Genomic DNA, 26,285 nt, shown 5'->3' with positions numbered 1-26,285 from the left:
TATCCAGTTGTCTCTTCTCTTGGTAATCACAGCCCTCCTACGTGATTCCCGTCCAACTGCTGTTAGTTTGGAAGGTGTGCAAACAGGTTTGTGTGTCGGGTTAAACAAGGCTTTTGTCCTCTGGTTCAAGTGATGTGTTTTCTGTGAATGTGTCTTTTCGTGTGTGTGTGTGTGTGTGTGTGTATGTGTGTGGGTGGATGTGGGTACTGTCATTGGCCGCTGATACGAGCTGGACAACACAGGAATCCTCTTTGCTTCCCCCAGGTGTTCCTATGTGTTTGTGTGTGTGTGTGTGTGTGTGTGTGTGTGTGTGTGTGTATGTGTGGAAGTATCGGTGCGTGGGTGTGTTTTTCTGATTTCATATGCGTATGTAGAACTGTGTTCAGAAATAAAGGAGGCCTGTGGGAAAGGCTGCTGTGTAAAACAGGTTTTGGCGAACATTGTCCAAGCACACCTGCAGAAGGCTTTGCTGACGAATGTCGAATTAATGTCTGACCAACAAAGTTCTGGTCTGAACACGTACGCCTCGCATGTTCACTCACGTTGACTGCAAACACTTAGCCACACACACACACACGCACACAGACACACACACACACAGACACACACATACACACACACACGCGCGCTCTCACACACATACACACTAAAACACATGCACACCGACACACAGCCCTCAGGATGCGAGCTTCCACAGGAAAGTTTTCCACAAGGCTCATCATTAAAACGTAGAAGTGAAACTGCTGCATTAAAACAATTGACAACACTGCTTCACTTCCACATTATTCATCCCCCTACCACCCTTCCCCATCTAAAGTCAGTCACTGATGCACTTTATACCTACATGCGTTCATCTTCTATAAACCTCGATATAGAACACAAAGTAGCGACACAGCGGTGGTGGAGAGGTCAGCATGAAGACATTGCAGCTCTTTAAATACATTGACGCTCCACCCCAGAGCGTAGTAATTGCAGTACTAAACCCCAGCGCAGATGAGGTCATAACCAGTTGACGAGCAGTTGGTATATGTTGCGTCACCGCGGGCCATAATGAAGAAGAGCTCGACAGCCGAGACCCCCTACTCCGACGTGACCAAAAGAAAAGCTTCGGAGGTCTGAGATGCTCACCGATCTGGTCCTCGGGGATGAGGCTCTCGATGGGCGGCTCCAGCTCCGAGCTCTGCCTCAGGTACCTCTTCATCTGGGTCACGAACTGCCGCAGCGTCTGCAGCAGCTCCAGGCCCGAGTCGTGGCCCTGCCATGCCTGCGATCCCTCGCACATGTAGCTCAGGTAGTCCTGCACCAGGCACCCGAAGTACGACGACTTGTCCCGGGACAGCTCCAGCACGCGCCGCACCGCCCGCTTTTCCGGCGTCAGGAGGGAGCTGAAGCGGAACACGCCGGTCATCTTGCGCAGCTGGCACTGCAGCGCCCTCTGCAGGCCCAGGGCCCCGGCACTGGCCCTCCGGTTGGCGCCGCCGCCGCGGCGACCCGGGGGCAACAGCGTCAGGTCCTGGTCCTGCTCGGCGTCCGGGTCGCTCTCCAGGCCAACGCCGAAGTCCTGCTCCTCCTCGTCCTCGTCCTCGTCCTCGTCCTCGTCCTCGTCCTCCTCCATGCTGCTGTCGGGCCCCTGGTGGTTCTGCTGGCGGCAGAGGCGGTGGTGAAGGGGCGGCGAGAGGGACAGGGGCAGGTGGGCGGCGTAGTCGGCCAGGGTGGGGGGGCTGGGGTCATGCAACGGCGGCAGCCTGAAGGCGGAGAAGGAGGAGAAGGAGAGGTCCATGGAGTCGGGCTCCGACGAGTCCGTGGAGAGGCTCATGTCGCTCAGCCGCTGCCCGCCGCCGCCGCCGCCGCCGCCGCCGCCGCCCTGCGAACCCTTCGCCTGTTCTCGGGGCGTGGCGTCGGGCGAGCTCTGGGAGCCGGGGCTGTCGACAGCGTCGAGGGCGTCGTGGTGGCGGGTGATGATGGCGTTCTGCCGCGTCACCTGGGAGCGGCTCAGGGCCTGCTGGATGGTCCGCTCCTCCATGGCCAGGTGGCACGTGACCTCGTCCTGGCTGGTGGAGGGCGAGGCCTTCACCCGGCGGGGCGACGAGGAGAGGGAGACCAGCGAGGGCCGTGGGATGGAGATGGGCGAGCTGATGCTCAGCTTCTTGGTCGGCGGCGAGGAGGAGGAGGAGAAGGAGGAGAAGGAGGGGAAGGAGGAGGTGCTGATGCTCAAGGAGGAGCCCAGCCGGTGCAGGAAGCTGCCACCTGTCTCCTTCTGCTCCTTCTGCTCCTTTGTCCAGGATATCTTCTCCGGCATGCTGCACTGTTTGACGGGCGGGGGGGGAACGGGCCGGTGTGGGAGCTGGCGAGGAGGCGGGGGTCGTTGAGGCGGAGGTGAGCAGGAGAAGCCGATGATCGCTGTGCTCTGTGATTGGTTGGTGCTTCGAGTGCCTTGCTCTGGCTGTGTTACCGAGGTCTGTTGAGAGCTCCTCAGAACGTTCACCTCACTGAGAGTCTCCGCCCTGGAGACTCGGCCGAGACTCTCTCCGTCGTCGCCGGCTCCCTGGTTGCTGCTACTGTCGCTACCGGCAACAGGCTCCTCCTCCTCATTCACCTGGTTACAGGGGCTCTTTTGGGGTGTTACAGGGGTGGTCTCCGAGGGCAGGGGGGGTTGGTGGACCTTGGTGAAGAGGGGGTTGATGAAGCAGAGTGCGCCGTTGCTCTGGCAGCACTCAAGCTCCGAAGGGCTGCGCGTTAGCAACCAGGGACGGGCCCTTGGGCTGGTGTCCAAGGTTACCCTCCGCTGGGCAGCGGGCGGCGGCCTGTCGGGGGCGTTAGTCCCCGGGGAGGACCAGGAGACAGCACGCTTTTTACCAAAGCAAAGCTCAGAGTCCCAGAAGCCTGTTGGAGGAGAACAGGAGGAGATGAATAACAACTTTAAGTGAGGTGGGGAGGTTAATCCTATAAACAGCTGGTCAATGTCCAAGGAGATTTTTTATATGTCTATATTGAGGCCATAGACCTGTGTTATGGGCATGGCTTTATGTCCCTCAAGGCGTGGCAACCACGCCAGAAAAAAACTCATTTTGAATAACCGTCTCGCCCATAACCGTCTAAAGCTATTGGCAGACAATCAATACATAAAAAACATGATCACACAATGACATGTATAAACATTGAGAATCAAATACATATTGCATGCTGTACTTAAAAAATTATACATATTTTTTTTATGTTGTATAATTCATAAAACATGTTGTCAAAAAATCTGAGCGATACTGCAATAGTTTCCATTGATGAGTAATCCATGAAAATGGTAGACGACTCCATCAAAGCAGCAAGTATTTGCAAAAAAAACAACGGAAAACTCAGTCTTAGTTTTTTACAGAGTCAGTGATGAGGATGTGCTGCTGACGTTGGGCGGCAACAGTAATCTCCTAGCGAACAAACAGCCAGACTTCAGTCACACAAAAGCACACCTGTTCCCCTATCAAGAGACAGAAGTACCCAACCCACAAACCAAACCAAAGATTCACCAGCACGAACACTGTTGAGAAGACACAAAAAACACATATAGGTGGTAAATTGCTAGATGTGAACAACGCTGAGAGACAAAGTGCAACGGTACTCACGGTGTGTTCCTCTGAGCTGTGTGACATACGGACAACGTTCCTCCTCACAGAGAATGGCTCCGATGTAGCCCGGAGAGGATGACTACATGTGCTTTGTTACTAGACCTCAGAGCGTCAGTCCCTCTCTGCCACTAGCTCAGTATGTTATGACTCACTCGCTCTAATCTGTGTTTGTAGGCATGTGTGACTTTGAGTGTGCGTGTCACTGTGAGTATTCTGTCAACACAGCATTCCCGCCTCCTTCTTTCTCTCCCTCTCTGTCCCTGCGTCTCTCTAGACATATCTCCCTTACTCGCTCCCTCTCTCTCTCACGCCCCCCCAACCTCCCTGTCTCTGAACAGCCCTTTGTTTTCCCCTCATTGGATTACAAATACAAACATGCTCTCATCCTACTCTCTCTCTCTCTCTCTCTCTCTCTCTGTCTCTCTCTGTCTCTCTCTCTCTCTCTGTGTCTGTGTCTCTCTCTCTGTGTCTCTGTCTGTCTGTCTGTCTGTCTCTCTCCCTTCTCTCTCTCTCTCTCTCTCTCTCTCTCTCTCTCTCACTTACACTCATTAACACAAACTATACTAATATATATCTATGTATCTAGTTTCATGGCATTTTTTCCAAGCATTTATTTTTATTTTGCCCTCTTCTGTGAAATGTTAATTTTATCATTGGCTCTTCCCCTACACATTTGGACTCCTGAATTGCTTTAATGTAATTGCACTTTCACAGGGACAAGCATACACCTGCATATACACTCACCCACACACATACACACAACCTGTTAACAACAGATACGGCAACTGGGGCTATGGGTGTCCTGGGTGAATTGCTTTCTGCTTATTGCTGGCACTGAGGCACTTGTGCTGGAAAGTCTAGTTTGTCAAGAACAAACTATCAAGCTATGAAATCCAAGCACAGACACGCTGATACCGATAAGATAGGTACCGAGCACAGACCTCCATGCCTACCTAGGCCAGCTCATAGTCTTGCAGCCCCCCTACTCTGTTTGTTCTTCATCAATGTGGTTCGGGAAAGGTAAATAGGCCATGGAATTTCCGCAATACATTACGTTATATTACCTTGGATACCACGTCAATGGTAATTAAAGGAGTGATTAATGAGAGACATAAGCATTTTGTATGCATCAGGCCAACATAGCCTTAGCTTAGCCTATCGTCAATAGCATTTTTTTATTATCAGATACGATGACAGGAAGAGGTTATTCCATGTGTGGATTAGATGTGGAGAAATAGGCACACAGCTATCTACTTTTCCATTGTGTTTCCCAAGATGACTGTTGTGCAGTGTTCAATCAAAGCACCCACCTATAATGCCGAAAACAACAGTAGTAAGGACACAATGCATATGGCTGCATACATATTCCCATACCACCTACCATGGATGATAGGTAGGCTTTGTTCGATGGAGAAGAACCCAAAAGCCTTTGAGTACATAAGAGGCCTGACGTATTTCTACGTAAATAAGGTGTCATCTGAGTTTACAGGCCGTTGATCCCTTCATTACTGGAAAGGGCCACTGAGTAAGTAATGACAGTAGTCAGTAACTGGTTTTATCTGTGGTGATTAACTTCATTGTGTTATCAACTACAGAAGGTAAGGTAGGAAGGAACCAATGCAAATATTAAGAGTAACAAAACATTTAAACTAACTACAAGCTTCAAATTGCCTGGAAATATCTGTGATTATAGTGATTTCAATTTATTCACAAACTTCTCATATCCTATATTATATTCTACAAAAAAAAAGGCTGTCTTTGTTCAAAAGATTGTCCTGCATGCCATGTATGATCTTACTGTGGACACATCCAAACCCCATGCCATAAATGGCCCCCATGCAGCGAGCTACACTGAGTCTGTCGGTTTGTGTTACACAGTTGCAAACCCGGTAAGAGAGGACAGTGTTATTGACTTTTTTGAATTATGAAAGTCTCATCCCTACAACTGAAACTAGGGACTCAATCGTACACATTGCGACATTAATTGTTAACAATAACATGTTCAATCTTTTTACTATTTCCATGAATTAAGAGAATTTTAGTAACTTTCAATCCTAGTTAATGACTACACAGGGCATGTTTAAGTGTGCTTTTGGAAAAAGAATATTGGTTCATTTGTGGACAGCATATATCCTTCAAACTCTTGTACGTATATATCCTTCATTCTCTTGTATGTACAATTCTCTCTTCTCTTCACAGAATTTGTGTTTTTACGACACACAAGACAAACAGCCAAGTAACCATTCATTTACTATGTAAACTGTGCAGTTTCATTGGACGTTTGAATTTTTATCTCATTTGCTTTGCTTTATCTTTAGCTGAAAGCACATACTGAGTGTAGCCCTAATGGCCAAATTGTCATTCAGGTGAAGAGAGACGCCAACACAAGCACACCCAGCGGTTGTTTCAAGTTCAAGCCTGACGGAGCAGCACTGATCTGGGCCTGAGAAGGGCCTTTATTCCCGGGGATTGAGTCATTCAGCTGGTTGGTGTGCCAGCTACGTGCAATGCTAGCTGGGGAATGTGGCTATTTTACAAGCTTCTGTTTGGCTACAGAACAGATGTGGATGGAGTGTAGGACCGCCTCTTGGGAAGTTGTTTTGGTGGATCTTTCCTGACTTTACAAAATATGATAGACTTCAGATGGAACTGCTTTTATAATTCAATCTGTTTAAAGAGAATGTAACACCTAACACCATTCATGTGAAAACATAGAACAAGTTGGATTTGAGACGTGACATGCGGTGATTGTTTTCAAACAAAATAGAGCGTAGAAGACCATTTCCATAGCCGTTGAAGGTAAAGTTAAAACACAACACACTGCGTAACCGACTAAAGAGCTACTATCTGCGTTTGGAAGGACACTGAAGTCAATGCATCCTTAAGAAAATCCTCAACACCTTAACGAAAAACATCTGAAAGAAACACGATGCTGATTGAAAGTAGAGCGTCAACAAGAACTCATCATAACTTTTTTCATCCACAAATTAAATGTAACATCGTCTTGGCGCCCGTGGGAGAAAATATAAAAGAATCCCACCTGCTCCTAGCTTCGCCACCTCCTCCAGGTCCCTGGGGCTCTTGGCTGTGGTGATGGCCTCTGGTAACTTCAGCGTAAAAGGTAACACATCCCTGGAAATAGGCACCGTGCAGAGAGAATAGGAAGGGGGGGTTAGAGGCTGGACTACTAGTGAACTCTATTCCCAGAAGATACTTCATGGGGAGAGCGCTATATATGGGGTTAGGCGAGGTGGGAGTTAAAAAGACTATTATGGATTCAAAGTTACAACCACCTCCTCTTCCAGTGTAGTATGCCCTCTAGCAAGTTAAAAAACACAATTACTTCAACTTGCCTAGACAGAGCTAGCAGATGAAATACTAGGGATCGACCATAACATATCACATAACATAATACACCAACCACTAGAAACAGAAAACAAATACAAATGTCTGCCAATGTTTAAAGTAAGCCCCCGGTACATCGAATGCATACGAAGAAGGTGGAATTCAGGAAAAGATGAATGGGGTTGACGATAGAGTATGTCTGTTTGAGTGAGTGTTTACGTGTGCGCACGTGCATGTGCACAGAGAACCTCACCTGCTGATGCAGCAAAACGCCACCAGACGGAACAGATCTGCGAAGCTCAGGCCAGATCCCTCCAAGGAAAAAGCTGAGGGAGGAGACGATGATTATTAAGCGCTACCCAATCACATCCCTCCATAGCAAACATCCAGTACCCCACAACGCAGGGCTACTGGGCAATAACACCACAAGCCTTAATGAGGCTGTAAAGCCCTCCATTCATGGTGCATGAGCCCCTATAGGATGGTTAAACAACATGCATTCCCATTAGCAGTATGGAGGACTGGGGGTTATTTACAAAGCTGTGTGGAATTCCTCAACAGCATTGACTGGAATACTAACAGAGCTCTCGGGAGCGGGAGGGGAGAGGGACGCATCATTGGCAGCTTTTCTCTAGCAGAGCTCAAATAGTTCATTCATGAATGAAGGCTCTTTGCTTCCCTTCTCCAACAAAAAGAGGAGGGTCACACAGCGCATCAAAAAGCAGTCCATCAGCACTAGGCCAATTGACAACATGTGTGTGTGTTATAAGTGTGTAGCATCGCTTCCCCCGACGCTATGGTTGGTCTAGATCTCTGCCGGGGAGGACACAATAGAAAGCATTTACGCTGGAATTGGTAGAAAGGGTAAAGAAAAAAATCGCAATAAAAAAAGGGTGGTTCAAGGTGACAATATCATTGTGTGAGATGTAAACGAGGTGTGAATGGGTAGAGAGAACGAGAGGAACAAGGGTATTCCATTCTCCAGCGGAAATAAGGAAGGTCGGGTAAATCATAACATGTGGGAAACGGCAGTTGGCCAGTGAGTAAAATGCTGTGCTTGTGTGTCTTGATTTCCAACTGGAGCTGTATTTTCTCACGCAGCCTCTTCTAATGCTTACTATTCTAACTAACTTATTCTAACTTATGGTAGTCTAACTGTAACTATTCTAATCCATAACTCATGTAGCTATTATTACCATTCCAAGTCTACTGCTAACTACATACATAGATATACATAGATACATAGCTCTTGTGAAAACTATGCAGACTGTAAATCTTCTCCTTCTATTCTCTGTGTCCTTGCAGCCAGGGCAACGAGACCGGCTATGTCCCCGGGTCACGCCACGTCTCCTCTGAGGAGAACACTAGCGAGGCTTCACGGTTCCAAACAAAGATGTTATGTGATAGAGAGGAAATAACCGGTTAAATAACAGGCTCAACAATAACGCGGCTTTGTGTTGTAACAGCCTACAAAGACATGGATTGTAGTTGTTGACCGTGCATTGTCGGGCCTCAAACAATACACCAAAGGCTTTAGCGAGCTTCTGTCGGTCTTGGGCTCCCCATTGGTCATCATTCTTGACGAGGGTTCTAATGAAATGAAGCACCTTCAGGTGCCTGACACAACAAGTCTATTGTGACAAACTAGATGTAAATCATGCAATACTGAAACATACGATCAAGGCACATGCTGGAACCCGCCACTGTATCTGGGATTTTGACAGGAGTTGAACTACATATGACAATCTACACTGTCGACTTATCACTTTGTAACTTTGAGCCATTGAGCCATTTAGCAGAAGTTTTTATTTCATTTCTTGCATGTGAGGCTAGGAACAACAAAAGTATCCAAACAAAATTGGAGTATTGAGAGATATATAGGTCTGACTAATGCCTGTAACACAATCCAGATCAAATACAGACGTTACCTTTTAACTACATTAAATAGATACGGACTAAGTTACAACCTGGCAATGGAAAAGCTTTCTAAACGTAGTCCTATTTTTGCTCTGTCAGCCAGAATGCTTTATAGACTACATGGGATTTCCCTTAAGTGAATAAATGTGCCATATTTCTTCCATGGACTGATATAGCAACTGTGTCTGCACATTTCACGCACATTTTTAAGCTAGTATATAAATAAAAAGTGACAGTTACAGAAGCCGGGGGAATGTGAACACACAGGTAAGTATTTGTTAAGTGTAACTATCACACACTGATGATCAGATCCAGGAAAGTCCCACCTCTGAAGGAAGTACAACTAAAAATAGTCTGTACAATACCGGCAACTATAGAAATCACACAGAGGGCTGGGGTAAGCTTATCGATCTGCAGGTCAGACTACACACACATGTCACCCGTCACTTCTGGAGGGGAATTTCCCTCCAAGAACCCATGAGCAAATATATTAATGGAAACATATTTTCCACAGGTATTTCTGGATGCTTGTATTGACAGCAATAGAAAAGTTGGCAAACATTCAACAGGTTAAAAATACATTTGTTATATTGTTATTGTTAGTATTAACATCTGTGAAGGGGCATGAGTACAGTCGTTTACAACATGTCTGATCAAATCATCTAGCTTTTCAGAACCTGCCGCTTTTATCTCTTGTCTCCATCCTAAAGCGGTCATAGGTCAGGCTGCGGGGTGAGGTTGCCGGAAGGAACGCTTATCTCTAGTACCTTTTCCAAAGGTCATCGTGGTGCAGTTTATGATAACACAATCTATTGTAGCACATGCAGCAAAGCAACAGTTATGACTAACATCAACATCGTTGTATCCACAACAAATAAAGTATGCTTATGGAAATCCCCTGATTATTCTTTTTATAGTGCTTCACTTTTTTTAAAACTGCACAGTAGCTTTTTTACCGAAGCTTTTGACGCCACTAAACGTGCCCATATACGACTCAATTTGAGACTTTTGCCAAAACAAATCATCAGTAACATTCCCTTGGTACTTACTGTATTGGCTCTCTTTGATTAGGAAGTCTTTGATAGGAGGGCCTGAGTCGCTGTCCAAGCGCAGGGATATGACCTTTCTCTGCAGGCTGCTAGACTTCCTCACCACAAATGTCTGTGAGCGGACCATAGAGGAAAAGCAGCCATAAGTCGACCTGCCAAACACTTCAATGGGTTCATTGTCTCCATGTCTAGCTATGCACCTTGACCTTGGGGCCCTGACCAGGTCCGTTAACATTGTCTTACATAGTCTTACATTGTCTACTTTAACCCAGCCAGTGTCTGTCAGAACACCTTTTGGCTGACGCTGATACTGTGGATGCTATGCTATTTAACATGGTTAAAACATTGCAGTGGATGCATGTAGCTTCTGTGCCATGGATTGATTAATTAATCAAGCAATCATTAACTTTGCGGTGTGTAATATTAACTCAGTAAAATTATGACTTTTTAGTCAAATTATCTAAATCTACATCTGTAGAACAAGCTGTGAACAGCAACAATCACAACATTCAATTCACGCTAGAGATGATACTTTTATTTTTTTGTTGTTACTCAAGGAGATGAGTACATAGGAATATAAAGGAGTGTAGAAGAGTAGATAAATAGACAGCATACCCTACCACATGGCACTAGTTATCTTTTGCTTTGGCAGAGCTAACTGCATGTCCAAAAATATACCTCAGTGTAAGTTTAAGAAAGCCAACGACAAAAAGCCTGGTAAAACCAGGAATAATATTGGTGAATTTTAGTCACAGCATTTGTGAGTTTTGACACGACTTTAGTGTGTCGGCTTTGGCTTCTGGTTGCTATTGACTGAGTGCGAACGATAGAGGCGCAAGTCTTACACATCATCACTCGAATGCTATTAGGTCATTGCCATGACAAATGCCATCTTTTCATGTAACATTTTTAGAAGAAAAAGTACATTACTCATTAAACCATATAGTTGACGCCTTAATGTGTTTTTTAGGGGGGAAATGAAACATTTTAGTCTATTATGATAAAAACGATATCGACAATGCACCAATATTGTCATACAAGCCTCTTTATTACATGTGAATGGATTCAGCCTGGCTAACTTCCTGTTGCTCCCGGCTCACCCCAGGTGACTGGCTCTCCAGGAGAGCCACGGTGTCATGGTGGCTGCGGCCCAGCTGCAGCCACACGGCGTGGGTCTGGGACACTCGGTCCAGCAGGCTCAGGCGCCGGTGCAGGGAGTCGTAGCCAGAGTCCCGGGCTCCTGCGGGCCCCGCTCCGGGCCCCGCCCCCCAGATGGTTGACGGCTGCAGAGGCGGAGCTTGCAGAAAGAGCCTGTCAAGCTCACCACTCAGCCTGTAAACCAAGAGGGCAAATAAGTAAGGCAGCGTAACATTAGGGTAATGTACAACGTTGTCCGAGTTCATTTAATTAAGAAGATGTAGTTAAACCTTCTGGACGGACTGTAGCTCCTTTCAAAATCGTGATAATGGAGAAATGTTTGCTCACATTGTATAGTTTATTAGTTCAGTCATGAACTGTACAAAGATCTCATTTTATTTTACATGTAATGTTAATGAAGATTTGACAACCATTGCTTAAAATGTCATGCCATAAGATAAGCACGCTCTGGTAACTGTTCAATAGCATTGCATTCTGAAACTCTGAAATGTTTGAATGCCGTGCAAACACCACCCCCTGCTGGTGGACCAGATAATTTCTTGCTTACCCGTGAAGACTGTCATTGGCGGGGCCTTTTTCTGACGACTCCGATTCCCTTCCCACCATCTCCTTCTTCAGGGTCCCGATCTCCAGGGCGAATGAGTCAATAAGCTGTGAAAGGTAAAGAGAAAGAGGGTTGACGCCAATCATTCAGAGCATAGATGGGCTGATTGGTTACAGTGTAACTAGTTCAATTCATCAGACCACACTAAGCATTGATACGAAACACATAAAACACACAATGTTTCAAGGAAGATGGCAGAAAACGCTAAATACATTGAATCATCTTTAGTTGAGGCTGAATCACCAGGTTATAAATGTACTTTCAGATGAAGGATGTTAGATTATCTGTTGTCGGCAACAATAAAAAAAGTTCTATAAACAAAGCATCAAAAGAGAGGAAACCCCCTGCCATACTACAGCCAGCTCTCCTGATTCAAGTACAGCCGGTTTCCTGATCACAAAGGACTAGCGACCTGGTTGGCCACAATGGACAGACAGAAGCAGAGACAGTAGTGATTCATCTGGAATGAAAAGACATCAGAAATGTCGCTGGTGTGTCATCTAGGCAGGCCGGGCCACGGCTATTACTCTTAAATAGGGTTTAATGCAATATTCTATAATATGTTTTGTTGATTGTATTACTATTATTATTTATTATTGAGGGAACACTAAGTGAAGATGAACATTCAATTGGGGGAGAATCATAAAAAACGAAACGTCAACATTCAAATATAGTTCAAATGCAGTTTTTTTTAAATGGAAACAGGACAATAACAAAAAAGCCCTTCTTCCTTAAGCCCTTTGTTTCTCAGAGCTACTGAGGTCACCTTTTTGTACAATCTGAGCCTACCTAGCAGCAAAAACCTCCGTACAACATTGCAAAATGTTTTACCGCTACAGTTCTGCTTTCACCAAAGATTTGACAGTCACCAAGCATACAATAATGATACTCCATCATTTCTCAATGCACTTACAATAAATAATTACATAATACATCATTTTCCTGACGGTGGTAGGCAGCCATTTCAAGATTTGCTTCCAAGCAGAGGTCTTTACCTCCACCCTACATCTGCTGTCTCACCCGACACCCCTGTGTTAAGTGAGGGCTGTCTGTGGCCACGGCCTCATATTCACCCCTCCATGAGATCCGTCTGAGATGTGCTGAATCAGCCCCTTTCTCAGCAGGATTCTCCACGGGCTCAGCTCTTTGTCAGCCCGCCAGTTCTAACCACCCATTGCTATTAGTTACTACCTAAATAAGCCCCCTCCTCCCACCCCCCACCCCGCTCCCCCGAGCCAGGGAAGCACCCTGACCCCTCCAACACACTCACAGACACACAAGTCCTTCATGCACACACCAAATAAGCCATTGCTGCAAATGAAACCGGCCACTGTTAACAGACCTGACTTGTTTTAACCTTTGTTGACTAGGGATTTGTGACTTGAATACAGAAAATAATAGAGACTGGGGTTGTGATTCAAGCAAGCACTTAACTCATCTTCATCTAAACAAACCTTTAGTTGTTGTTAAAGTTAAATGAACCGCAATTTACACTGACTTGACCGCTTCGTTTTTGATGTAAAGAACCAAGTTACATTTTCTTGAAATGCGCAACACTGATAGACAGAAACAGCCTCAAACACACACGTCACATTTGTTTGTTTCATTTCCCATTTACGAAGTAAGTTGTGCAATACAATGTCATGGGAACACTCCGGGGGAACCAGGGAAGTTTAGAAGATAGTAACAGGCCACTGACTGCCTGCACTGTTGAAGACAACACAGGTCTGGATCGCTTTAGTAGTTTCCTGCCAGTATGACGCCATTTCTTCTGTGTTCTGTGTCAACGTGTATCTGTGTGTGTCACTGATTAGAATTACATATTCTGGCACTTTGTTCCATTATGCTTATGGAATCCACAAACATTTGCTGGGATGGATGTTAGGGAGGTTATGTGTGCAGCAGACAATGGAAGTGGACCTCTTTCCCCGAAAGAGGATGCTCGGATTGAGGTTACAAAAACCACTCGTGATGCTCACCACCATCAGCACACATTAACAACAGGTCTGCATCTGTACTTCTGTCTGTACCTTCTTTCTCATTGTTTCTTAAAAAGACAGGGCGGTCCTCCTCGACATCCAAAGCTAGACTACCCTCCTCCTTGTGGTATGTATTGATGTCACCATATGACCCTCATTTTGTATCTCTCCCTGCTGACAGTTGAACCCATTTGAACTATATATGAATGTATATATAGATATATATATATATATATATATATATATATATATATAGCACAGCTGATAAGCAGCAGGATGCCAGGCCTGCTTTCGAGGAAATGTCCCCAGACAAAAATAAGAGGTTCAATCAGAATCGACTGACTCCTGTCTCTGTCTGCTCTTCATTCTGTTTATTATTATTCTTGGTTTTCTGCCAACATTCTACGCTTGGAAGTTATAGATAAGTATGATGCAACGGTTAACTTATCTTCAGAGCGGTTTTATGAGCAAATAGTTTCTCTTTTCTTTAATTGACAATAGGCATTGTCATGAAATAAAAATGTTCAGTAAGTTGACTTCCTTATTGGCCCTCCTGGTTTACAGGCTGAGTTGGATATTTTACTCTAAGAATGGTTTGTCAACAGCACTAGATTATAAATCTCGGGATGACATTATAAATGTGGCTGTGGTTTCATTTAGACTTTGTGACCCCGGCACAGGCTTGTGAGAGACAGGTCCATCCTTATCACAGTGTCTGATCACAGGGTGAAGGTTCGCTCCCCACCCAACCCATTATAAATAGCTGATTGACAGGAATGGCCCTTGGAACCGCTTGGTGTACGATGCTGAGCAGCACTTCTTAAACTAACAGCGCACAGACCACGACTAAGAACACATCCTCCTCCAATAAGAGCTCCATGTTGCATTTGATCTGGAGAACAATAACGAACATAAACATCTATGTTGTTTGATGAAGGGGGGGACAAGCCCATGAAAGGCACTTAATGGGCATTTAAAAGGCCGCCATTATAATATCTTTTGTTGGAATTAATGATCTGTTCAAGGCTCCATCTCCACCTCCCACCACCTGGAATACAAACAAGAAGAAACGAAGAACAACAAGAACAATTCTAGAACGCTAAACTGACAACCAAGCCTGACTCCAGCACTTCCCTCCCTACTCTCTATTCACTAATGTGCTCCGCTCTCGTTTGCGTTGGGTCCCTCCTCTCCATTTTTCAACTTACTTCTAAGAAAGATGTCACGTGACCAAGTATTTTTGAGTGTAACCTGCACAAGCAAACCGGTGACAAAGTTTTAGTTATGGCTTTGTCATTAGTCGTCCTTTAAGTACACTTTTGAGTATACTTAAGGCCATCTTTTAAGTACACTGGGGGTTCGGTGGGGGGGGGGTACTGAGCCTACCTTGAAGAAGCTGGCTCTCTTGCGTTGAGGCTGACTGAGTACGCTGGTAGACATGATGTGGTTTACTCCAGTCCGATGCTGTCCCTCTTAACGTTGGCTGCCTGGATGCCTGAGAAAAGATAGGACAGGAAATGATACCGCATTAGTGTTATCAACAGAAAAAACATCAAAGTAGGTATGCACTAATGTGGTAAACATCTGTATTTACTTTAACTAAAATATAGATCCTCAATTATTCAAAATCATGCTTAATATCCATTTAGTTGCCCTGAAATGCTGTTTGTTGATTGGGTGCATAACAGTGCAAAAGGGTGACAATAAGTATTTGTATATTTGTAACGTGTGGCTTTAATTTGAAAGCACAAAAACATCATGCAATAGTGTTCAAGTACGCAATACAACACAGCTGTTCTTGGGCAAATGCCATGTGTGCAATGTGAAGATGTAACGTATGTTTGAAATGCAGTGATTGTCACTGCCAGCACCAAATGTGTTCGGTACAGAGAGGCCTTTTTCCAAAACATGAATTCTAAAAGTCAAAATGTCTGTTTACATGACTTCGTCCCCTTCCGCTACGTTATACTGCTGATCTTTCTCTCAATACAGCAATGTTGCTCTGTTCATTTCTGTCAACAAGTAGCATGCTCCCCGTCCTCTTATTGCCGTTGGGAATCTAGTGAAAACACTCTTTTACTCACAAGAAGTAAGTATTAAATATATACGCGTGCACATACATGGACACAATCACATACACACACAAAAACGCACACACAAACACATACACCCTAAAAAGAAAGTACCCGATTAACTTGTCAACAACGACTGTTTTGCAGAAAGTGGTGAATACCAACAGAAGTGAGCATTTATTCAATTGTGAGAGGCTGTTCATTTCAACGGGAGCTGCACAAAAGCAACCAGGACAACATATAAACACGTGCTGCATAAATCCCACAGCGACATAGCCGGTCAGGCTATTGTGTGACAGGAGTAGTAGGCTAGTCCATGCCAGCACACACTCACAGCCTGACCGCACGCTCTGAGGCTGTCCAGGAGGGGGGGGGGGGGGGGGGGGTAAGGAAGGATGGGAAAACAACACCAGATCACATTTCCATGTTTTTCGGTGGAAAGAGAGAGAGAGTCAGAGAGAGCGAGAGAGAGACCGACAGACACACGGACACAGTCTTGCAGGCTACTGAAGTGATTTCTTGGAATATTGGGGAAAAAGTGAACAAACAGGCACAGAGTGGGAAAAGATACACAACTCTCTCTCTCTCTCTCTCTCTCTCTCTCTCTCTCTCTCTCTCTCTCTCTCTCTCTCTCTCTGGGGGGGGGGTACTCTTTTCCCTTGAAAAACATCCTGAGGCCAATCCATCTTGACAAAACAACATGCCATGCCGTGGGCAGTTCTCAGTTCATTTCTGGAAAGTAAAAAGGGAAGAGTGTTGAGTCACAGCAGGTCAAACTAGACTGATAATTTCGATGTAAACACACACACACGGACACACGGACACACACACTTTGTCGCTCTCGCTCTCTCTCAATTACAACTGTTATTGTTTTGGTCATGTGTTCATAATTTAACTGAAAACACTGTTTTCAGTTTTTTTACGTGGGTAAGAAATAATATGTGAGCTAATCACAAGTGCTTACACTCCTAAAGGTAAAAATGTCTGACAAATGTTCTTATTGTAATACGCTTTGGATAAAAGGGTCTGCTAAATGCCCTAAATGTAACTGTAAACAACTCAGTGGTTCTGTCTCAGAATCATTGCATTTAACAATTTTGCCATGTTCCTATGTAATTTTTCACAAATCACAAGCTTTGCCGGGCCAGCATCATCGTAAACCCAGAATGCACTTTGGCATTGGGCGTGGCCATCATGTTCCCCACAGCTGTCGGGGCATGGTCTCGGTCAGGAGGAAACGGCCCGGTAGCCACTGATAACTGAAGTTTTCACTGAATAGTTTCTTCTCAAGTCTTTTTTAACTTAATTAACTAAAATAATTTCCCCCCGAAAGCGAGGTGCGGAGGATCAAAAACCAGCACTGAAACCATGGAGTTATCTAGCAGGCACCTTCGGCTCAGTCTGCAGCGTGCTCTCAGTCACGAAGGGAGGGTGAAAGTTTGATCGCTCGTTTGGTACATTGTATCAGAACATACTGCCAAAGGTCTAGCTAGCTTACACAATTATCATAAAGCCTGTTATACATATCGTTTCAATAAATTTGATTAATTTATTCAATGTACAAATGTATAATTGACAGAATGTTGTCTCCTGATCTTAAGAAGTGGTAGTGAAACTAATTTTGGGTAACATAAGAAACCACACTGAAGCAGAATGCGGGAAACCTGACACGACAGCTAGTGACAAATTCAGATAACGAAAAATAAACTACTTAGATGTCTTAAATAATTTCAAAGTGTTTAAGTACGTTTTAGTCATTCAACATGTTTATCCCTTAATTCAATAACCACCTTAATACAGTAAATGATTCCACCACCCCAGTCCTAGTGTTACCACCCCAGTGGACGTCTTCCGGTCTGATCGCAGGTTTACGTGATCGGCCACTGCAGCGTGACTTCGGGTTGCCTTTCCCCAAAAACGTATTCAGGCTGCGTCTTATACAGTCTGCCATGCAGCCCCTGTAGGTAGGTACCGGATTGACTCGGCTGCCAGATCGACTCAGGGTCCTAGATGCGCAATAATGACGCACTTCCTGTAAACGCTGTCTTTTAAATGCGCATGCGCGTTTCATTCATTCCCAAAGATTGATCAGATAATATTTTTGGCTTTAGATTGATGGCTAACGTTAGAAGGGGGGGGGGGGGGGCTTTCATCAATATAGGATTAGTTTTGTAGGTGATAATTACTTTAACATGTGAAAACAAAAATATATGTGTAACCGAGCGTTTTATTGTTGCCTATACTTGGGTAATATATGAAAGAAGAATCGGTTAACTCCATTCACTGAACGGGGCGATCCACTTTATTTCCAGTCAAAACAGCGACCCCACACGCAGACGCTTCCGTTCTCCTCCTTCAGAATAAGAGTTCCTAACAGGAACTGGGTTACATATGCATTCATCAGTGCTTTTAGACGTGTTTCCAATGGCTTTGTTTGTGCGAAAGAACGGGCTGTGTTCAAAGAAATCAAAACCCAAACGGATTGAGCCTTCTTTCTATGTCCATGATTAAGCCCCGTTTATTAACAACCCTTCCGGGTTTTGTCCGTTGGCTTGTGTCGGTACGTCATCTGTAAGCGCAGGACCCGAGTCGATCTGGCAGCCGAGTCAATCTGGTACCCACACCCCCACCACTGCAGCTTAAACGCACTACCCCCATTCAAATTAATTGTTGAACTGGCGATTCCACTGCAACGCCTGATTCAGTGTGAATTGGCCCTTAGGCCCCGGCTGAACAAGACTGCTGCTCTACATGTTCAGGCTTGATGTGGTCATTCATTATATCTAGACTGAATAGAAATGTCCTCTTTAAAGAAAAGTTAAGACTTCAGAATAAAATGCCTATTACAGAGGTTAGAGAGACAAAATTGAAGCAAGGATGTATGGCGTCAATAGAAGAGTACTCACATGCAATCAGACATGTACATTCACAAGGTTAGTGTGTATTATGGGGCTCTTAGTCATATCCTGTCGGGTCAGAAGAGTGACAGAGCTCACGAAAAAGTGGACAATCGTTTACTCATGTCTGGTAGGAAGAATATAAAATGTGAATGAGTGTTAATGATTATGAGCGTGTACAGGTGTGCATAAAATAGATAGAAAGAGATTAAAACCAAGAGAAACAGAGTGTGTGATGGTGACTGCTGGGGGTCAGCGGTTGAGGGGGAATGCCAATGACATGTCTATGACTAAAAAGTCTTCAAGTGTACATAATACCAGGCCTAGATTGACAACTCATCTTGAAAGAGTCCATGTGGTTGCTTTGGGGCAGTTTCACCTGCCTACATATTTACCATCCTCCTCCTGCAATAATTAGTTAGGAAACTTTTATGGTATACTAACTATGAAGTTAGTGAGGTATACCAGTCTTTCAAGTAATAACCTCACCCTTAACTCAAGTCCAGGACTTAATGGACCAAACGAGCGGTATAACACATGTCATCCTGGCCAATTAAATGATTGTGGCAAAGCTCATGTCACATAAATGTAAAGAGAGAAACCCTAATACCCTAATATCAGCAGCAATATAAAAATAGGAAAATATAAAACCAATGTCAATAGAATATGAAAGATACAAATGAGGTGTTACAGTATGATTTAAAAAGGCTGTGTATACTACTATATTACTTAAATTGGCCAGGCAATTTACCCGCAACCCCCGCTAGATCAGTATGGAAGTATTTTTTCTAGATTACAAAGACAATGTTGGAACCAAAGCCTATCACTCATTTATCTAATGCAATAAAGAAGAGCTAATACTGCTGTAACTTTCTATTAATGGTTAAAAGCCAAGCAATTTAAATAAGGCTTAGTGTCGAACATCATTTGCTAAACAAAGAGCAAGGAATTAGTAGACAAAAGAATACTGAGAGATAGAGTGTGAGAGACACAGAGTGAATAGATGATGTATAGGCGTTGATGTATAGGCTTTAATGTTCCCCCACATTCCCAGGAACCACACACCCAAACTATTTCACAGAAGCAAAAGTAGGCTAAACACGCACGGTTTATGATGTCTCGATGAGGGAGTGGCTTATGCCAGACTAATAAGCGGTTATCCTTACTAATGAGTGCCTACAGCCAAAGCAACAATGAACAATCGAAAAAAGATGCTGAATCTCCATTGTGTTATAATTAATATTCTGTTACATTGTTTGAATGACATTGAGATTTAGTTGACGTCAATTTATAAATGTTAACCAAAGTAGAAACTCAGGGTAAATTATTATAAAAATGTTCGAACACAAGTCTTGTATGAAGTCCAAGTCCGGCCTAAAATGTGGTACAAGGTCTTGGTGGTCGATAACATTTCAATTACACATCTTTTTTGCACACACACTCAGACGCACGCACACTCTCACACAAACACACACACATATTTACACTCTCTCTCTCGCGCTCTCTCACTCTCTCTCTCTCTCACATGCACACACACAGACACACACTTTGTCTCTCGCTCACAGAAATACACACACTCTCATCTGTGTTGACCTCGTATTTGTATTGTCATGTATTTGCAATGTCTTTTATATAGAACTTTGAGTCTGGCATAAACACGCACACGCACACACACACACACACACACACACACACACACACACACAATAACACTCTCTCTCTTTGGTCTTTGGAGAAAGGAGGAGACAGAAAAGTTACACTTTTCATTACTTTTATAACGGCCTCACATTTTGGGTTTCGAATAAAGCATGGTGCTGTTGGGATCTAACACTACCTCACCTGTTTAGTGTTGTTCTGCAGGGAACAGAGGAGGACTGAACCCACGTCTACAGGCAATGGGAACGAACCCACGTACCTCCAGAGAACATCAATTGGGTTCACACGCACACACACACACACACACAAACACACACACACACACACACACACACACACACACACATACTCCTCCCCTACACATACACCAAGCCAAAGAGCTGGATTAATGTTGTTTGCTGAACATTAAATAAATCAAATAATCGTCTAGCCTAGGAATAAAGATGTAAGGCTTGTGTGTGTGTGTGTGTGTCTATTTGCAACTCAGTGGCTATAAAACAAACCAGAACCCAGCTAAATGAACCAAGCTGTTCAAATCATTAGAGAAGTGCATCCAACGTGCCCACTCGCCAGTTTGACAAACAGACTTGCCTTGTCCACTGTTTGTTTTGTGTGGCTCAGTGGCGCTTGAGGCAGAAGTGGTAGATGAACCCCCATTTGTGGTTTGATTTAAAGACAAAACGTACCTCACAGGCTTTGGAAGACGGAGAGATCCAGCCTTTCTCCACAAAATGTTTGTGCCTTTCTCCACAAATTGTAGCGGACATGCACTGCTCCTAAATTGTAACTGCACACCGGGAAGACATGGCATGCTTCATATTTGACCTGCTATGTTCCTTTGTGAAAACGACAATGAGAACAACATGGACCAGATCTAACATAGATAAGTTGAGGATCTTCAAGTATAAGTCATATTTGGATGACACATTATCTTGACGTGTAAAGACGTTAAATCAGCTTTAGGTGCTATAGTACAGTTTCTTAGGCACAGGGTCACAGGCCTATGCCTACCAATGCCATTCACTCCAACTCTTTCCTTGAGACATACACGTTTCAAAAGTACAAACGTATCCTTCCCTTTTCAATACGTCCATGGAGAACAGGCTGACAGGGCTCAAAAGACCCATGACCATCCACTCTGCTAAACCATAGCATCAACCCTGGAGAACACAGAATACCATGGTTGGACAATGTGGCCACGATATCCGATCACATGACGATTCTTATTTGTTACGTGTAAATTGGAGTTTTGCACGCAGTTTTTGTTCCTTGATCGTTTCAGCAAGAACAAAAGGTTGAAAGTCAAGTAATGGTCAAATAGTCCACAAAGTCACTGTGGAAGTATGTTTCGATTGTAAATGCACGTCCACAGAGGCGGATTTCATTGTTGCATATTGCAGCAATCATTCTAAAAATGTATAATTATAGTCGCAATATGCAACAATGAAACGAACACAATAAAAGACATGTTAGAAATGCATCGGGCTAACTCCTCCTAACCACTTCTTGAATTCCTGGTGTGTTACTCAGGTCCCAGGCTGCGGCAGAGCCAGTCTGCAATAAGCACGGTCACATATTTCTGCGGAGATTGTAAAAAAAAACATCGTTTTGCCATGTATCCCACTCGGAAATATGTCTACTTTGGGTATTATTCAGTTTTTGGTTGGGTCTATATTAGATCGACTTAAGAAAGCAACGACTACAACAGCTCTGTTAGACATATTTGAGGGAAAGCGATTCCCATCAAATGGAATAACGATCGTATGGCTTCATGTTATATCTTCCCGTACACTTTAAGGCATCACTGGAACTTGTTCAACTTGTTGAAATAAGGCCAGGAAAACTTTCACTGCGGGGTATAATCGGATGCATTTGTGCGTTTGCAAGCTCGTTTATCATCATATGCCTGAACCCGCACTCTGACGTCGAGTAACAGGTGGTGAAAAACAAGTCCGTCGAGAATCTATGTTTAACTTGGTAGAAAACTGGAACAAGATGCCATAATTTAGGTTTGGCATTCCCATAGGTGAATGTGTGCAGAAAATGAAAAACACTTCTGCCAGCGGATACATAGGTGTAGGCCTAGAGTATCAACCAAAATATGCGTCGTGGCAAACTGTCAACACAATAGAAATCCTTTTTAGATACCTTTGCCGGAGTGTAGTGAGACAACTGCTGTCTTGATAGACGAACCCCTTTCTGTCCCGTCGACCAGTTGGATTTGTATTTAATAAAACCATTATAGCTGCACTACTGGAGGAAGTGTTCATATTGCAGTAGGTCCATTATAAAAAATATAAATTAACATTTAGCCTTGTTTCTTCTTGAAGGATAGTCCTGTCGTTGAAACGACGCGGCCGCTGCTGCTCGCTGTAGGCTACCTACTGTCCTAAACTCTGCCCCGGCGGTTCCTCCTCCTCCTCGGCCCCGTGTCTCCCCCGCCTCCTCGTCCCCGCGTCTCCCCCCTTCAACGGCGCATGTGAGCTTTGCAAAAGAAAACAAAGGGAATCGTAGGCCTACTTAACTTTCACAGCACGTCACGATTACACACTTGTTTTGAATCTTTCGATCCACACAGTGACACGTTATACTGAATTGATCACAGAAAAAAAATGGTTGCAACAGTTTTTATTTGTTTGAAGGTGAATGTTTTCACCTTCATTAAATCTTGAATTCAATATTGTTAGAGTACCATGATTATTATATTGTTATAATGTAGTCATATGGTGATATTATTTGACTCTGAATTCGACAGTTGTGTATCTTATTCAATAGCAGATTTTCAACCACCAAAATATCCCTATTGAGAAGCAAAATAAACCAAGTACCGCTTGCTGAATGCATCATTCAAGTATGACTCAAAACTGTTTTCCAAGCAACGCACTGCATGTCCAAATTGACTGGGTTCTCAGTGTAGTCTCTTCTGTTGAAGGAGGATTGATACTGTTGGAATGCAACTTGCAACCAATCCGGCCTGGATCAATGCTTCTTCATCACAAACAAATTATTTTATTAGCATTTGATGGCATGTGGGACTTTGTGGTAGAGAAACACTGCCAACTAATGGCCAAAAGAGCCCCTGTACTTGATGCTAGTTTTATCTATAATCAAAGACAAAAACAAACAAAAATCAATAATGCTTCCTGTATCATCGTGTACATATAAGCACATTACACAGCTTGAACCGTGTGTGCAGTTTCAGACTAGTACACCTCGTAAATGCATGTTTTCACCAGAGCAGCTTGTCTGTTTATTCAGTCATACCCTCTGTGGAGTTTGTCAGAAGACATACTACTCCAAATATATTTACAAAAATAAATAAATATATATATATATATATATATATATATGTATGTGTGTGTGTGTGTGTGTGTGTGTGTGTGTGTGTGTGTGTGTGTGTGTGTGTGTGTGTGAGCCATTGCGCCACCAAGGGCTAACTCAAATGATGTGATATATATAGACATTAACAGCAAAAAAGGGCTATACAGCAGCTAGAAAATAACCAAAGTGACTAAAAGGTAGCTTCATAAGTGTATCTGTGAGGAGTTCACAATGTCCTCACATCTCACCAGGAAGCAGCGGGGGTGGGTGAATGACAGCTGTTAGAGAGTGAGTGAGTGAGTGAGTGAGTGAGTGAGTGAGTGAGTGAGGATGATTACATTGGAAATGTAAAAGCTTGACTGTCTGCTTTGTATTTTTCCACTTTTTTTAAACTATTTTCAAGGTTTTCTCATTAAGTAATAAACAACAATGACAACATTGTTAGAATTCAAATTAGTAGAACGATTAGTACAACTTTAAAATAAAAGGGCAGTAGAAATGTCCTATATTGGCCTAATATTAAAGCCTTAATAGGAGAAGACAAAATTAAAATGTAAATTACCTTAAATATATAATACCATAATTGAATGGGAAAATACAATTAAGAACATGCTGAAGGTTTTCAAATGATGGCCTGAACATAAATCCGACCAAAATAGGGTTTCAATAAGTAAAAGTTACAAAGTAGTCGAGAACCACTGCCATTAATCATCAGTAAACCGGAACACCTGACCTTTTCTTAAGGGTAGGATTAAGTGGTCTCTGAGCAATGTGTGGGTCTTTATTATTATTTACTTGTTATTAAAACGATGTTATTTTGTTGGACTTGCTTCTGGAAAATGATGAAGAAGTAGAGTAGTATTAGTTATACAAAACATCTGCGATCCACTGGTATATATTTGTCAATTCACTTTGTCCAGCAGATGGCGCCTCAGGCCTGCATATAGTGACGCTACTCGCAGACACTTCAGAACGCGTCATTGATGTGATTGGAAGATTAATTGAAGATCTATTGACTGCACTGGTATAATTTTAACAACACTCGTAAATTGCATTTATTTAACTAGTCTTAATGTCCGCGATGGCTATACCCAGACATGTAGCTAAACTAGATCAACTGTAGGTTTGTATAATTCAGTAGTTATTCGGACCCCACCCGAGACTTTCACATTCATTTCTCGAAGATGAACCTTCTAGTGATGTAATGATCGTGTATGTAAATTGGCTGACGCGCTTCAACCAGACCGAACAAGTTTGGGTCAGTTCACTCCGGAGATCCAGCACCCTGCGATGAGCCACGCGCGAGATCTACTGTTCTGTGTCGTGTTGTTGTTATAAGCGGTCCTTGGGTTCAAGTTACATCTTTTGATATACCAAAGACATCTCAATTAGAAATACCATTTTTTATGAAAAATGACGCAATCCGGTTAACTGAATATTGTATGTCTATGCCTATGGAAAAAAAGTGACTGTCTCGGTAGTTGACATGTTTGTTATTGTTTAGAGCAAATCAGTGCCTCTAGTTTCTAGAACAAGCAACTACTTTGAAACGTAAATGTCACTTATCCCTTGATCCAAAATGCATTGTTATCAGTGTAGTCGTCTATAAATTCTGTTGCGCAAAAATGATATCTTGTGGTTATATTTGGTTGCAAAACCTTACTACTTGATTAATGCGTGTTTTTAAGCATCGCAGTACATTGTATGAATGCAGAGGGGGGTATAAACGTGTCGGACACATACGGAACATTTACATTGTTGCTAGGTAAACTACCACACGCCCTCCCTGCATGACTTTACTAGGTTGTCTTGCGTCTCAAATCCAGTATTTTTCCATCAAGTAGCGTATGAGTCACGTGATGTTAGAAAAAAAACGCTGTCATGTTTGCATCCTCTGTTGACATGTTTATAAAGTCGTGCAAGTATTTGAAAGGACGCAGAGTCGAGCGTGTGTGCATTTCAGTCACAGCATTTATCAAGTGAAATCGCGACCTTTCCCTGTCCACTTTAAAAGGCGTCGCGAGACATTATTCTCCTGGAGGTCGTTTTTCTAACCTCGTGCGTTCATGATCAGCTAGCCACGCCCACTCGTGGCTGGTGGAAAATTACCAGCTTATAGGGAACAGGACAACGATTCGCGATTGTGTATTATAGATCATGTATTCAATAATGACACCTTACCGAGCAGTTGGAAGCTCTTCCTGATATGTCATTAACCATACGTAACATGCCAGAATGATATTATGCATTAAATTAATAGCATTTTGCCTGCCATGTCAGGTCATCACTATGTAGATATTTAAGAAAAATAACGAAAACATGCTGCAAAAGGAAATCTGGTTGGCAAAAAGGTAGAAACAATGTAATACTGTGACAACTCTTTCCTGACTGTAAACGAGGAGTCCATTCTGCATGGAGTCTGCCCTCTTTTTCTCTCCACGGGCGTAGTGGTGGCGTGGGCGCTTGGGCGAACTGAATTAGACCGACAGCTAAATGGTCCAATGGGATCACGACTAGGAAGTCCCTGGCGAAGACGACACCAATCGCGGCGGAGTGTGGGTGTTGCTTCAGTCCAAACTTTGCGCGGCGCCATGGGCTGAAAGCTAAACCGAGATGGAATCTCCCAGTCTGAACCGGTTTCAACCGGTTACGAGTTAGTTGCTTGAGAGA

The 26,285-nt window shown here is 43.7% G+C and overlaps 1 protein-coding gene across 1 annotated transcript in view; it reads right to left on the bottom strand.

Moving 5' to 3' along the window:
- Positions 1-22,665, bottom strand: part of rin2a (Ras and Rab interactor 2a) — a 29,690-nt gene extending 7,025 nt beyond the window's left edge. The window contains exons 1-8 of the mRNA XM_079729592.1: positions 22,443-22,665; positions 15,056-15,164; positions 11,634-11,737; positions 11,029-11,260; positions 9,929-10,040; positions 7,216-7,288; positions 6,658-6,749; positions 1,129-2,883 (exon numbers count right to left, since the gene is read on the bottom strand). Of these exons, the coding sequence (XP_079585718.1) occupies positions 1,129-2,883; positions 6,658-6,749; positions 7,216-7,288; positions 9,929-10,040; positions 11,029-11,260; positions 11,634-11,737; positions 15,056-15,109 (2,422 nt within the window). The 5' untranslated portion in view covers positions 15,110-15,164; positions 22,443-22,665. The remainder of the gene's footprint in view (positions 1-1,128; positions 2,884-6,657; positions 6,750-7,215; positions 7,289-9,928; positions 10,041-11,028; positions 11,261-11,633; positions 11,738-15,055; positions 15,165-22,442) is intronic.
- Between the last annotated feature and the right edge of the window lie 3,620 nt (positions 22,666-26,285).

Source organism: Pollachius pollachius (genome assembly GCF_949987615.1).
Source record: "Pollachius pollachius genome assembly, chromosome: 2".
NCBI classification, from domain to species: Eukaryota; Metazoa; Chordata; class Actinopteri; order Gadiformes; family Gadidae; genus Pollachius; species Pollachius pollachius.
The sequence above is the reverse complement of the archived record's forward strand: the minus strand, read 5'-3'. Positions and strand labels throughout refer to the sequence as shown.